Source organism: Alternaria arbusti (genome assembly GCF_024043155.1).
Source record: "Alternaria arbusti strain BMP 1465 chromosome Unknown scaffold_6, whole genome shotgun sequence".
In the NCBI taxonomy this organism is placed as follows: Eukaryota; Fungi; Ascomycota; class Dothideomycetes; order Pleosporales; family Pleosporaceae; genus Alternaria; species Alternaria arbusti.
The window spans coordinates 710,955-725,362 of NW_026249946.1; the positions used below are offsets into that span (position 1 = coordinate 710,955).

Here is a 14,408-nt window from a genome sequence, read left to right on the forward strand (position 1 = left end):
CCCGATCTTCACAAGGTTATGTCAATCGACAGCTTGCATTGATTTCCGCATGCACCTGCTCTTTTCCGTACGCGTCGTAATACCTCGGTTGTCGACAGCCGCTATCTCTAGCTCTTCAGCATACTATCAACGCGTACCTGTACGCTATGTACACCGCAGCGTGTCCTCAACACGGGGAATGTGGGCGAAGAAAAGTCAAACCAGGCCATGACTCCAGACGAAACCCAGCGAAACGCAGTTGTTGGGCGATAACTAAGCAGAAGTGACTGCCGAGACAGGCGGTTTGCCATGCGGAAACAAATCGCATTAATTATATCCGAAGCAAGGGTGGGCCCAGTAGGAAGCATGCTTGCGATCCGGGTAATTGGAGCTTCACGGCACGGGATGTGCCAGGTGTAGATCTGTCGTATCTGTCGTAGGGCCGCAGCGAAGTCAGCCCGTTCGATGCTTGTGTGTGTGCATCTGCCAGCGAAGTGCAAACACCCTTGAGGTTGATATGGCAGGATCCGATCGCATCTGCAAGGCCGTTATCGTCACATTTGGCGGTGTCGTGCGAGCAAGTTTTGGCGGGGTAAAGATGGGTTAGCTCAAAATGGCTTGGAAGGGCCCATCGTGGCCTCGGCTTCCTCATTCCGTCATCGTCGAGAGCTATTCCACGACACCATCAAGCCATTGGTCTTCGATACGAACTCAATCGACCTCGCCATACACCACAATCTGATTGCCCACGTCATGGCAACCCAGAACCAAGACCGCCTCCGAACACACTTCTCGTCGACTCCCGACAAAGAACACAACAACCGCTGGGACGACCTATGGAGAGACTCTACATTCCTACCTTGGGATCGTGGTCACGCGAACCCCGCATTGATTGACCTGCTGCAGGAGCGTGGTCGCCCATTGTCGTCCCCAGATCCAAATCCATCTCTCGGAGCACCACCACCAAATAGCGAGTCGGTGGGTTATGCGTCCCTCGCTGGACCTTTACGAGACGATAAGAAGAGGAGGAGGGTGCTTGTGCCGGGGTGTGGAAAGGGATACGATGTAGCGCTCTTCGCGGCGCATGGATATGACGCTTATGGGCTCGAGGTATCCTCGCATGCTGCTGAGGCTGCGAAGGGTTATCTAAAGGACGCTGGCAAGGGCCCGTCGGAAGGAGAATACAAGGTGGCAGATGAGAAAATCGGTAAAGGGGCGATGAATGTTGTATGTGGGGATTTCTTTAAGAATGGCTGGTTGGCAGATGTAGAGGGCTGGGCGGGTGATGAAGGATTTGACATTATCTACGACATTACGGTAAGTAGAGTCCCAGACGTGCCTCGTGAACATTGCCTGGTGTTCTGTACTGATGCGATGAGTAGTTCCTCTGCGCGCTCCCTCTGTCGCTAAGGCCAAAGTGGGCATCTCGAATGACCACGCTTCTCCGCCGTCCGGCCACGAACTCCCAGTCTACCGGCGGTGTCCTCATTTGTCTCGAGTTCCCAACACATAAGCCCGCATCCTCCGGCGGCCCTCCGTGGTCGCTTCCGCCGCTTGTACACACTGAGCTGCTCAAGCAGCCAGGTGAGGATATCTCGTATGACGATCAGGGCGTGGTGACAAAGACGGATAGAGAGGAGACGGACAACGCGCTGGTCAAGATCGCGCACTATACGCCCAGGAGGACCCACGATGCTGGCGTGATCAAAGGTCTCGTACGAGACTGCGTGAGTATGTGGCGACACAAGGTAGATTGTCCGGTGGAGCAGAGATGGCATTGAGCGTAGCAGGTTGATGAGAGGTTGCACATCCCTGGTAGCCTCATCCAACCTTGCGTAGCGAGTTGTAATGCTCGCCTAGACCATGACTGTGCTTGTAGTATCCCAGCCAGATCTCTTCCTTCTCTTTGACCTCGTCCTCGGCCTCTATCCGGTCTACCTGCCCATCACTGTGCAGCACGCATATCCTTAGACCGTATGTCCGAGCCAATGCTAGCAGTTCCAGATGGCCACCCCATTCGCCTGTCTCTCTAATCTTGCGCACATGCTCCGGCAACGGGTCTTCCATGAAGCCCGAAAAGTCGTCCGCGTGGCCTTGGATCCAGTCTGCTGCCGCGTGCCTGACCGTCTTATATGCCTCGGGCTTAGCGTCCAGTCCTTGGTCTCCCTGTCCATTGATGGTGACACTTATCTTTGGCTTCAAGCCCAACTCCCGTATCTGCAGTTGGTCTGCGACTGCAGCGTACAGACAATGACCATCCGCGCGTATTTCATGCAGCGCCAGCCCGTGTTTTTGTAATTGTGTCGCCATGCGTTCTCGTTCTAGTTCGCGTGGGTTCGGCGCGTTGGCAGCTTCGCGCTCTGCTTCTGCGATGATGAAGGCTTGTTCGGCGGCGCGACGGGCGAGGCGGGCTTTGGCACGGTTCGGCTTCTTCTTCTTGGGCTCGGTGGCATCGCCATTGGTGCTGCCGTCTTTGCTATCCGGACCATTTACTCGGAGATTGGACATGTCTTCTTGGATATCCTGCGCTTCATCCCCAGAGCTTTGTGGGTCCTCTGCTTGTTCCTCCGCGTCCACGGCCTCTCCGTTCAGCACGGCGAGTTCATGCGCCTGCCGCTCCTTCAATTCGCGTTCGAGTCGCTCGCACTCATCGTTGACGCCCTTTCGTGTCTTTTTGCTCGCTTGTTTCTTCTTTTGTGTTATACGGGATACGAGGTCGCGTTGCTCTTTGCGATGCCGAGATTGTAGCGTTTCAAGGGTTTCTGGTTCAGGTGTAGGCGTCGCGTCGCTCATTGTGGTGTAGGGTACCGCAGAACAAGGTAGGTAGGGAGCGGAGGATCCGGAGGTAAGGTAGAGACCGTGGGTACTTTGCTGTAAGATCGACCAAATGATGGTGGGGTGGTGGGGAGCGCGACATTCTTTGGCGTCTCGGTGAATGGTTTCGCCGACACCTACCTTGTCTGGCATGCTTCATCATCTGTCTTCATCCACATACTCTGCCTATTACCAAAATTATCATCAGCTCGACGCTTAGGGCTTGACTCTAGATCGTGTCTGCGCTTATTCGAAGATAAGAGGGATCGCGGGAACCCACGTATCTCGCTGACTTATTCCTTGTCTCTATTCTGTCGTCAATTCACACTTCAAGGGATGGGTCTAAGCAGGTATTCATCTCATATATCGCTGGCACCGAGATATGACATTTCTCTTCCTTGCTTTCCGTTTTCCCCTCATTTGCTCAACTGGAAACGTAGGCACCCGCAGTGTCAAGGTAGTAGGTTGCACTACCATATCCCAAGCGCAGAACATTTTCGAAATTGCCAGGACGCTTATGAACGATATTGAATTGAAGTTGTTCGAACACCCGGTTCTAGAATAGCAAAAGGGTTTTAAGCGTACTACAATAAGGCCTGGTAAGCTGGAGACATCTGAAATAATTCCCACTTTTGATTCCGTCTTTCAGTCAGCCAAAATGCTCGAATCCTCCAGATGAGCGTACAGTGCACTCCCGCATTCGCTCTCTACGCTCGCCTCATGTTTGTGGTTCTGCATGTCTAGATGGACACCATCAACATCCAGCGCATTCAGAGACAATTGCGGACGAAGCGAGATTATCCGAACCGTGAAGCTCAACGTCATACAAAGAGATTTGCTCAGCTACCAGCATTATCCTGCAAACATAGCCGGCTCTTACACTACTCTGAAGATTGTATTGCAAACGAACCCAGTACGGAAGTCAGCTTCACCATCCCGCTCCTCCACCGCACCTTCCTTGGCGGCCGCGCGCCTTCCCTTAGGCGCTACCGAACGCACAGGAATTATCAACACCACCGCTGAAATACCACTGGGACGCGTCATTATCTCACTCTGCCATTGGTATCGATTGGTACCCGACAATTACAGAAATGCCTTTCCACGACCAGGACTGGGAAGACCTGCAGCGCGACTGCGACATCTTCCCTGCCTACACCGACTTCATCTACGGACCCGACGAGCGTTTGGTCGTGACCCAGGAACCTGGTTTACACCCTGCCATATACTACATGAGTCCACCTCCGCCAGTCCGGTACACTAACAGCATGCCTTCACGATCTTGGTCTTACAAGACCGCCGAACGACTCGAGACGCTTGAGCCTGGAGTTACGAGAGAGTTGCAAACCGGAAACTATGGCTTCACTAACACCGATTTGAGTGGCACACGCAGCGGCAGTACTACTCCCGGATTGGATGTACGCCCGCAGACGGGCAGTCCCCTCTATCCGTTGTTACCACCGCAAGGCGTCCGCACTGTTCACGAGAAGGCAATTGCGCAACGTAGCATGTCGAACGCGTCGCAGCGCCGACCCCAGCCTGGATCAGCAGTTCGCTTTAGCCCATCGCAGCAGCAGCAGCAGCCAGTGCGAATGACCAGGCAACAGACGCAGATGAGGAATGCTCCGGTCTATCAACAGCCTGTTGTTCAGCAACAAAAGTCGTCCTTCTTGCGCTCATCATCTACGACTGATATCGATGAGAACCTGGCGCAGATGAACTCACGTCACCAGCCAACCATGCTCTCGCCTTTCACCTCACCAGCGCCGATGCTACCCCCGCCAATTATGTTGCCTCAACAACAGTCATACAGTGCCACCAGTCTGCCTGAGAGCTCTACCCCCAGTCCAGCTTTGAACAACTTCACAAACCCGAGTAAGCAGGTCCCTCTTCTCCGCCCAGTCGATATACTGCACGATCCGCGATACAACATCCTCCACCCCGACAAGCGTATGGAGATCGCCAAACTCCTCCATGAAAATGGGGCTGTTGTGCGCGACTCTCAAGATAATGATCTACGAGCGAGAGCTTTCGCGAACATCCAAAATGCCAACATGATTGTCAACCAGTCAATGGCCAGCATGCAGGCTGCAATGGAGTTGCAGCAGCAGAGGGCGCAGCAGACTCAAAATCAGGAGGGCTCCCAAGCGCGGATGGGAGACATACATCAGACTCAACAGCCTCAGTTCCAGCCTCAAGCTCACCAGGTATATGCTCAACCCCCGCTTCAGCCGGGTATTACACCCGTGCAATCCTCCCCGTCGTCCCCGGATCCATACTACACTATTCCTCAAACTCCTCAACAGCAGATGTCGCCGCCTCAGCCACCCGCACCCCAAGGCTATCCGACGTCGCATCCTCAAGATCCCACATCGAACCCGAACCCTACACCGCCGCAACTGTCCGTCCAGCTCCGCGCGAACATCAATCGCCACCTACTACAGGTCTGGCAGTGTCTGCGGGTCGTGTTATGTACCCCGGATAACCCGTCAGAAGAAGCTGCACAGAACAAGGACCGCGCAGGTCAGTGGATCGAACAGTTCAAGGCGAGCTTGCCAGGTGAGGGACGCCCGTATCTGATGCAAGTCATGTCAAGGATGATCAAGGAGCATAACGCAGGGGGGAATGTAATGGCGTTGTTGGGGGTTCCTTCCCGACCAGCCTAGACGGCTGAGCCTAGTGGCGGTGGATACGAGCGCGCTGCGGAGGTCACAAGAGATTACATGCTTCTGCTATACAAAATGGCTTGCAAAGAGGGATGCATGATAGTAGATACAAGATAGCGCCAAACGTCACACTTTCGAGAGACAAAGTTGCGGCAACTGAACAATCTACATCACAGCGTCAAGGATGCGTAACTGCTGCTAGTAGATGAGTTTAGTGTTGAGATTCTATGGTAATGATAGGATACAAAAGAGCTGAACGCTCTCTGCTACCCATTCATGAAGCTCCCCAAATGAGAAGCTTAGCTGCCAAAACAACCTTCTAAATTACCTTGTACTAAGACCTGGCGTGTAGAACCTCGATGCGTGTCCAAGCCCGCTTAATCTAGCTTTCTGCATCCCTTGCCACACCTCTTGCACTTGTCAGGATCAAACCTATCGTAACATTGTTCGCAGGTCGTCCAGCCACGAACCATACAATTAGTCAGCCGAAACTTTCCATAGTCCTCATGGAACATACCGGTGATGCGGTCATATAGCGTGTCGAGCTGCGCATCAACCTTGTCGCGCGTCTCGCAACAATGGAATTCGTGCTGAACATTACCACCCTTCATCAATTTGACGTGCAGGTAGTTGGTATGTGTTTCCTTAGCGCCGTCGAGAGGGGGAAGGTTGACACGAACTCCGTCTGGGAGGTTGCACATCATCGAGCCGGGGAACTCGTAGCAGTTGGGGCTGGTATAAGCATCGTTTGTGAAGCCGACTATCAAACCCGAGTTAGTGATTATTGTTTGGTGAAGGAGAGGGAAGCACTCACTAAGAACCGCAGCAACCATGTCTATGAGAAGTTGACGGATTTCCTCAGTTTCCCAAGCCCCATACACTCCCATACAAAGAGTAGCTAGACCAGAAATCAGTGTTTGCGTACCCCTCGAGGAATATTTGGCCTACTCTTCTGGCTCTCAACCGGGAAAGGATTTAACTTGGTGACGTGATCAACCCAGACACAGCGGCCTGGGTAAGGCTCGTCGCATTGAAAACGCTGACCGGGACAGAGATGGTCCACCATGTTCCAGACTGCCGCTTTCAAGTCCTCGCCTTTGTAGTAACCCCCGTTGATGGCCGGACGGCCAACCCAGACCTCCACAGTAGCAGCACCGTGATGTTTCAAAGTCGGTCGCCAGTCGCAACAATCTTCGGCGGTGGTAACATCTATCGTTGTCAGTAAGTGGAAACCAAAAAGCCGTTGAGAGATGCTTCATACCTGTGTACTCAAGAGGCGTGACATCGGTACTGCCGTCGTCCACAGTTGGAGCAGCCGCAGTGAGTAGTGCGATACCAGCAATCAGCAAGATGGCCAAGGAATTGAACAGCTTCATGTTGTGCGGAGGGTTTTGCTCTTTGTGTAAATTTGAACAGAAGTTGGGATTGGCTGTGTCAGTTATCAACAACAAAGCAAGGGCTGTAGAAGGGCAGGTTTTTGCTTAGCTATTTTTAGGCAGACGCGAAGGCGAGTGAACAGTTTGAGCACAGGCAGCGGTCTGATATTGAGAGAAAAGAGTCTGAGCTTCGTGGTGGTGAGTGAGCAAGTTACCTGGGAAGTGACGCAATCGCTCAATGAAAGTAAGCCCTCTGCATTCCCAGTTTTACCTGCTGCAACTGCTTGTCTGATAGCTTTATCTCATCCCGCATGTCATGTATGGCGTGCGGTCTTGTAGTGTCCTGTACGGAGTAGCAAGACGACCAGAGATGCAGCGTCCAGCAGCCATACGACTGCTACAGTCGTATCGATACAAAACTCAGGCCTCAGACCTCGTGCAGACCTAAGATCGATTCCAATTAGAGGCCTTATGAATGATATCAGCTTGTGTGCTCCGCTTTCGACCCCGACCTTTACTTTCACGACAAAAATGAGCCACTCTGGAGCTGGGATCTGACGCCTTATCGATACGGTGTAGAAATCCAGTAAGAGAACCAACGCGTCCGAAAGTATGAACGAGGATGGCTTGTCGATGTCGGCAGTTTGGCTTCACGAGTTTCATAATCCGCGACATGATGTGAACGGTCATGGTAGGACGCGTTGTTGATTTAGACTCGCAAAATGTCGTGGTCCAAAAGAGCTGCGGTCGTTGATTTCTTCACAGAATCCTTTGCGCTATCTTTTGCAATGTGCGTCGGCACCAGGTCAGTTGTTGAAGTTGATGATTGATCGAATTCGATAAGGAGGCGAATGTGGTAAGGCACCCTGGGCGCGTAGACCATTGGGTCAAGGCAAACTGTTTCGACCTAATGTTTACATTATGAGGATGGCCTGCTAGTCAATAAGAAGTGAAGAAAGGCGACGTGTAAGGGAATGCGTCGTTTGTCGCTCGGTCAACAATCAAATTACGTATCCTCTAGCGGCCGACGATTACGTCCTGCCTAATACGGCTAGCACGCTGACACCCAACCCTTCACCTTCCTGAATGCGCTTCTATCCACAACCTCTTCTAACCCCCTAGAACTCCCAAGAAAGCTTTTGTTTTGCGCAAAAGCTTATAGCAACATTGCAATGAGCGTCACAATGTCTTCGAACCCATCCACTGTGAATGCTGGCAGGTCTGCGGGCCGGGGCTTTAGCGACCTTCCGCAAGGTACCATACCAACCTCGGCACAACTTGTTCTCAGCTCACAGACGCGTAGAGGTGCGCAACAGGATATACGCGCTTGCCGCGAATGACAAGCAGCGCCTTGTTGAGCAGCACGTCAGCCGGCGCAGTGTCACAACAACAAGTGAAGCGTTCTGGGCTGCGCGCGGTTACTACAGCTTGACTCAGGCGTCACGACAAACGCGTCGCGAGTTCCGCGAACTGTACTTGAGGGACCGTGCCGTATCGGTGCACATCCGCGATGCACAAGACTACCTGGATACCATCTACCCGTCGTCTGGCAATTTTGTTGTCGATCGCAACACCATCAGCGCCTGGCTCACCATACGTACTGATGTCGAACGCCGTGGCAAATACGATACACCCATCGAAATCCGTCCCCTGCTTCTAAGCCTTTTCCAAACGCCTGGTCTCGAGTACGAGTTCGTGGGCAAGGGAGGCGCGATCTTCAATGAACTATTTGTTGGTTATGAGGCGGAGTGGAAAGCCGCAGTGGAGGGCGTCTTCAAGAGCGTGGAGCTGAAGGAACCAAGCGTATTCGGTATGAGGCTGGTACTGAATCCCAAAAGCACAGTACCTTGGGTCAAGCAGTGTAAAATATCAGTGACAAGGCTACCGCACGTACCAGAGGATGCATTGGAGTGGTTCAGTGCACTCGGACTGGACACGGAGAACGACATGATCTTCGTGAGGAAAGGTGCGCCGAAGTGGCTGCGCGGCGACTTTATCAAGGGTTCGAAGTAAAGATGGCGATATGCGGTTGTGGCAGAGATTCGTCTCGGGGTCAGAAGTTATGGCTGTATTAATATGAAGTTGAATACTGATACTTGAGTTGACTGTACCTAGGTAGGTACGTGCAGCATTCCAAGATCAGATGACAAGAGCACGTGACCGTGACGTCATCCAGGTGCCGCTCGCGATGCGCGACGATCTGCCAGGAACCCAAACAACAAGCGGACGCGTCGACACAGGTCAGCGCTCACATTGACTTTCCGGGCCTGGCTCTGTATGCTGCACTTAGTTGAGAGCCTGGTGGGCTCCGGCGGCAACTGACTTCTCTAGATAGTGGTCGCTCTTATCCCGGTACGATACCATGCTTTCCACAGACGAACGCTGGGAGTCAATACAACACTTTTCATACTTGTTCGAAGCACAGTGCAGATGTCTTCAGATCTAGAACGGGTGAATTCCTCGCGGCAAGCATGCTGGCGGCTTGCAGCAAAGCAACAAGGGGCAGCTCGAAACGCAACCCCCGAAAGACCTTACAAAAGCAATCATTTCACATAGACACAATGAGGTATGTACTGAAAGCTACTGAACAAGATGGATACTGACGTTCTTTGGTCGCTACGAGCCTATCGCAAGCATACCGCAGATATCAGCCGTCGATCCGAGCGCGCGAGCGGGCTACTCTCCGCAGGTTCCACCGAGCCGTCACCTGTTGCCAGCCTTTCCTTTCTTGGAGCTGGTCATTCATCCAGTGTTCGTAATCTTGAAATACCCAATAAGTCTATCATCAGAGCTATGCAGCCATGACGATGGGTCCGTCATCGGGGACGGTGACGCCGGACGCGCGTACCATTTTCGAGAATTTTCCTCTGACTATGTCGATACGAAGGGGAGATGTGTTTTTCCCAGGACTACTGCAGTCTGGCCCTGATTCGTGCTCGGCTACGCCAGGAGTGTCGTGCGTTGTGCGTATCGATCAGAGATCATCTTCGAGAAGCACGATGACAAGCTTTACTATATCGAGATATTGCCTAGGCACACCGTTGGATTATCTCATCTTTTTCAGCGAGAATACCCAGATTCTTATACTGCAGTTATCACACGGGCGTTCTATCGATCATTCTGCCTCTATCGGACTCGCATTCGTACAAGACATGACGCTCCACCTTGCAGGTGATCGTTGCCCCCACGAAGGTGCGCACGATTCGCAATGCCGCCGAACTGGACTACTCGATTTGGGACGACCAACCGGTCTGGGAATTGGCTGTCAACAGGGGCTTTCTCGCATCATTTGAGAGTGTGGCCTTCACTTGGAGCTTGTGTCCGGATACCAGATCGTGGATATGGTTCTGAACGGAAGGCCCACCCTGCAGCACTCGTACCAGGGATGAGTGAGCACTATCATCAAATGGTAGGCTTCTTTTTCCATTCCTTTTGGTGAGGGATCTAGGGACATGGGGAGGATAGTGACATGGACTTTTAGCACGATTTCTGCGACGAGACACCAACACTCATCGCTTCTTCTTCATGGTTCGGAGGCACTGCGCGCACGATCTCGTATGCGTCAAATTGTGGTTTCGGGTAGCTTTCGGTGCTACGCAAACTCGGTGTCACATCCCTCGCTGTCGCATGCGCCACGGAAATCGGCAAATTAGCGACGCGCGAAAGCCACCTCACGCGAGCCACACTTCCGCGCTTTCCGCACCGCCCCTGCTTTGGCCAATCACACGGCGGCCTGCGCCATAGAAGCCATGCTAAGCTTCAAAATTGCGGCGCCATTTTGATGAGACTTCTGCAGTGTGCTGGTGCGGCTAGTCCTGCATTGTGATGCAGAGCTGCTGATGACATGTGGCTAGGAGTGGCTTACGCACGCCGTGGGGAAGGGATTGGGCAGAGCATATATAGCGTGAAGCCCCCGTTGTGGCTGTGTGAAACGCACCACAATTACCATCGTCTACTACTCGTTTAGTCTAACGTTGTCGCGGTACGGGCCTAGCGCTATCCTGATCTACGAGACGAACGCCACCATGTCATTCGAGACCTACATACAGCGCGCAGACAACTACATCACCAAACAGATCCACAAGTTCGAGCAACAGAGACGCGGAACCAGATCACCGCCGCGTGCGAATGGTTATCACCCAATGCCGGTCCTCCACGGGCAACAGCAAGGCCGGCCGCAGTCTCAAGGTGGCTACCGCGGCAGCCCTGCTCCACAGGGCGGTGCGCCATCAGTGCCACAGGGTTGGATACAGGAGTACGACACAAGAAGCCAACGCTGGTACTACATAGAGAAAGCTACAGGAAGAAGTCAATGGGAACCACCATCTTTCGCTCCGCCGCGCGCCGCTACATTCCAGCCTGACGTCCGCATGCCCAGTCCATACGAGCGTTTCACTCGGGAAGACGAGCAAAGTCAGCGATGGCGCGAGCGATCCAGTTCTCAGCCACAACGGCCAGGGTCTGGTGTAAGTGGACATGGACAGTTCCTCGATCCGAGACAGAACGAAGGAAGTGGAGGCGGCAGTACAAGCCCAGGTGGCATGCATAACCAGTTGCCACCAGGATCACATTACGATATGAAGACGGGGCAGGTGGTCAGTAGTATGTTTCCGGAGGGTCAGACTCATCAGAGCTGGCAACAGGAAATACAGAGGATATGATGTTTGTTAAGGATGCTGGAGAAGGAATCAGGGCGACATACATAATGTCACCGACATGGAGTTCTTGCTTTACGGAAAGGAGACCTTCGACGAGTCGATGAGTCCTGGTGTTATTAGTCTTTGATGGAATGTCTGTCGTCTAGGCGACTGTGATAGAACTCTTACCGTTGTCACACCATTTGAAACTGCACTATGCCTGCTTTAACTGAACTTTAGAGATCCTCGTAACCTGAATGATCTCGTATCCTGATGCTGTAGCTTACAGTCTGGCTACTTTCCGCTGTTTCCATGTGAAGCTGCCGCCACTCCATCTAATGGAAAGTTTCAACACGCACCTGCTTTATGAGGATGCAGAAAGGACATTTAGTTGTAAGCAGGCCTCAAGTTGACCTGAAAGATTCCATTGCTGCCAAACTTTCCATTTGTCTCTTTTTATAATGATACAGGCTCCAGAGTGAAGAAATCTGTTCAGATATTCCCAACCATGTTCCTCTCCTTGGTATAGACTGCTGCCCCGCAGACCGCCGAATCACAAACCAGTAAACCAGAAGCAGACGACCAAAGTTTCCTACATTGGCACTCGGCACCAGAATCGACCCTGAAGGATACGTAGAGCGTGGCCAAAGTCTCAGGAATGGACAAGGTAGAGGCCGGAGACATCGTCAATGGATGTATTCGAATCTGAGTCCGTTAACTACGCTTCGAATGCGACTGCATCCTCGGTCAACTGGTTGGGAAGGTACCTAAGTAGTGGTGAAGAGTGGCAGACATGGTCGATGAAAGCCGGGCACTAGTAAACGCACATTGGCATTTCTGCCAGCCATGTTCCAACTGCAATAGGAAGGTCAAAGCATCAACGGCGGCATGGAGGACTGACACTTTATCAGATCCTGCTAGGCAGCAATCGGCATGGAGGGCCTGAGCTGATTCCGATCTGATAAGACCATAGTTCCGAACTCCGAGCGAACATTGTATATACTGTACGCAGAGCGCAGCACAATTCATTGGATCATCGGCAATCTTAGTTGACAATGTTAGCTGATATGTTCCATTCCAAAGACGTAGAGGAAGTTGTTGATGAAATTGTTGGTGGTCGAGCCCCCAGCATACTCAAAACTGAGCATCGAGCCCGTGACGGGGAAGACCCGGAGATAACGTCTTGGACCACTGACGGTACTAACGACCGCCTGGTGCGGTTGAAGAATGATTACGGAGTATGTTAATGTCCTACTTTGATCAATTCTTGCTAACATGTTAGTCAACATGGGCGTCGCCCACGGACACCTCCGATCCTTACAACTGGCAAACTTCGCGCAAGTTCACCATGGGAATTATATTCTCTTTCGGCCAGCTGATACCCATAATGTCTGCAAGTATGATTGCACCGTCGCTTCCTGCCATCGCTTCCGATCTCGCCATCAGCGCTTCTACCGCCCAAATAACCATGTCGGTATACTTCCTTGGCATGGGCATCGCGCCGTTCTTAATCGCAAGCGCCAGTGAGATATGGGGAAGGAAGCCAGTTTGGCTGATATGTAACGCTTGGTACGTGGCCTGGAACACACTTTGTCCTGTGAGAAGGAACACTGGCTTGATGATCGTTGGGAGGTTTATGACCGGAGCTGGTGCGAGTGTGGGCGTAACGGTAAGTGATGAGCCTGATCGATGCCGACATGACAGTGACTGATCTTTCGCAGCTGAATGGGCCAGTCATGGCAGATATGTATGGCGAGAACGAACGCGGCAAATCCCTGGCCATGGTGACCCTACTTCCCTTCCTTGGTCCTGCTCTCGGACCAATCATCGGTGGTCTTGTTACTCATTCCCTCCATTGGTCGTGGGTCTTCTGGATCATGAGTGCTTTCAACGCAATAGTCTTGATCGTTGGATTCTTCTTGATTCGCGAATCATACACACCAGTCTTGCTCCGTCGCAAAGCCTTAGCCGAGGGTGGTAACGTCCTAACCACCAAAGCTGAGCGTGCTCGCACTGCGCAGAACCTCCTGCGTCCAATTCGCATCTTTACTACAAGGCCTATCACCTGGCTCATCTCACTGACCGCAACATTGTCTTTCGCCGTCTATACACTCATGCTCGCTACTTATGCGTCACTGTGGATCGACAAATACGGTCAATCTGAGCTTGTCGGCAGCTTACATTATCTCTCGGTTGCAATAGGCTCGACCCTATGTGGTCAACTGGGCGGCCGCATCATGGACTGGTCGTATCGAAAACAAGCTAAACGGACTGATGGGAAAGGCGTCCCTGAGTTTCGCATCCCCTACATGGTTCCAGGAATGATCATCATGCCAGCCGGTCTCTTCTGGTATGGGTGGTCGGCCGAGCGCACACTCCACTGGGTGATGGTCGATTTCGGTGTTGTTATCTTCACGCTGGGTAGCTTCATTGTGAACCAAGCAAGCATCGCATACCAGATTGAGGAGTTTGGCCAGTTCGCAGCTTCCTCCGGTGCAGCAATTCGTTCGGTTTCGTATGGCCTCGCATTTGTCTTTCCGATCTTTGCGCCCGACATGTACAACAGTCTGGGATATGGTTGGGGTAACAGCGCATTGGGTTTCGCCTCGATTGGTTTGGGATTACCAGCAAGTGCAGTGCTGTGGTTTTGGGGCGGTAGGATAAGAGCTATTGGCAAGTCAGGCTGAGCACAGCGATCGACTAAATATGTCAATAAAGCATGGGAGTATGATTGAGGATATTGAAAAACGGCTGTTTTGAGCAAAACCTGAATTGTAAGATACTTAGGTAGAGTTGGAGGGAATACATGATCAAAACGAACGCGTCGCAAGGTCCGCTCGCTATGACGTCATTACCGCACTGATCCGCCTTGAGGGTCCGATCTCATCTGGAAGGAAGTCTTCACATGCATCACCATCAAATCCCGAACATCGATTCTG

General features: G+C 52.3%; 7 protein-coding genes across 7 annotated transcripts; 5 read left to right on the top strand and 2 right to left on the bottom strand.

Moving 5' to 3' along the window:
• Positions 1 to 732: 732 nt before the first annotated feature.
• On the top strand, positions 733 to 1,760 carry J4E86_005439 (uncharacterized protein; the record flags this gene model as incomplete). The annotated part of the gene is made up of 2 exons (XM_051445973.1): positions 733 to 1,296; positions 1,362 to 1,760. 2 exons carry the CDS (start codon positions 733 to 735, stop codon positions 1,758 to 1,760), a joined length of 963 nt encoding a protein of 320 aa, XP_051302740.1.
• A 40-nt stretch (positions 1,761 to 1,800) lies between these two features.
• On the bottom strand, positions 1,801 to 2,772 carry J4E86_005440 (uncharacterized protein; the record flags this gene model as incomplete). The annotated part of the gene is made up of 1 exon (XM_051445974.1): positions 1,801 to 2,772. The coding sequence occupies one exon, from the start codon at positions 2,770 to 2,772 to the stop codon at positions 1,801 to 1,803; it is 972 nt and encodes a 323-aa protein (XP_051302741.1).
• Positions 2,773 to 3,884: 1,112 nt separating this feature from the next.
• Positions 3,885 to 5,456, top strand: J4E86_005441 (uncharacterized protein; the record flags this gene model as incomplete). Its single annotated transcript, XM_051445975.1, has 1 exon — positions 3,885 to 5,456. The coding sequence occupies one exon, from the start codon at positions 3,885 to 3,887 to the stop codon at positions 5,454 to 5,456; it is 1,572 nt and encodes a 523-aa protein (XP_051302742.1).
• A 377-nt stretch (positions 5,457 to 5,833) lies between these two features.
• Positions 5,834 to 6,832, bottom strand: J4E86_005442 (uncharacterized protein; the record flags this gene model as incomplete). The annotated part of the gene is made up of 3 exons (XM_051445976.1): positions 5,834 to 6,216; positions 6,405 to 6,665; positions 6,718 to 6,832. The coding sequence occupies 3 exons, from the start codon at positions 6,830 to 6,832 to the stop codon at positions 5,834 to 5,836; spliced, it is 759 nt and encodes a 252-aa protein (XP_051302743.1).
• Positions 6,833 to 8,016: 1,184 nt separating this feature from the next.
• Positions 8,017 to 8,845, top strand: J4E86_005443 (uncharacterized protein; the record flags this gene model as incomplete). The annotated part of the gene is made up of 2 exons (XM_051445977.1): positions 8,017 to 8,086; positions 8,136 to 8,845. The coding sequence occupies 2 exons, from the start codon at positions 8,017 to 8,019 to the stop codon at positions 8,843 to 8,845; spliced, it is 780 nt and encodes a 259-aa protein (XP_051302744.1).
• Positions 8,846 to 10,857: 2,012 nt separating this feature from the next.
• Positions 10,858 to 11,493, top strand: J4E86_005444 (uncharacterized protein; the record flags this gene model as incomplete). Its single annotated transcript, XM_051445978.1, has 1 exon — positions 10,858 to 11,493. One exon carries the CDS (start codon positions 10,858 to 10,860, stop codon positions 11,491 to 11,493), a length of 636 nt encoding a protein of 211 aa, XP_051302745.1.
• A 1,375-nt stretch (positions 11,494 to 12,868) lies between these two features.
• J4E86_005445 (uncharacterized protein) lies at positions 12,869 to 14,156 on the top strand (the record flags this gene model as incomplete). Its single annotated transcript, XM_051445979.1, has 2 exons — positions 12,869 to 13,138; positions 13,191 to 14,156. 2 exons carry the CDS (start codon positions 12,869 to 12,871, stop codon positions 14,154 to 14,156), a joined length of 1,236 nt encoding a protein of 411 aa, XP_051302746.1.
• Between the last annotated feature and the right edge of the window lie 252 nt (positions 14,157 to 14,408).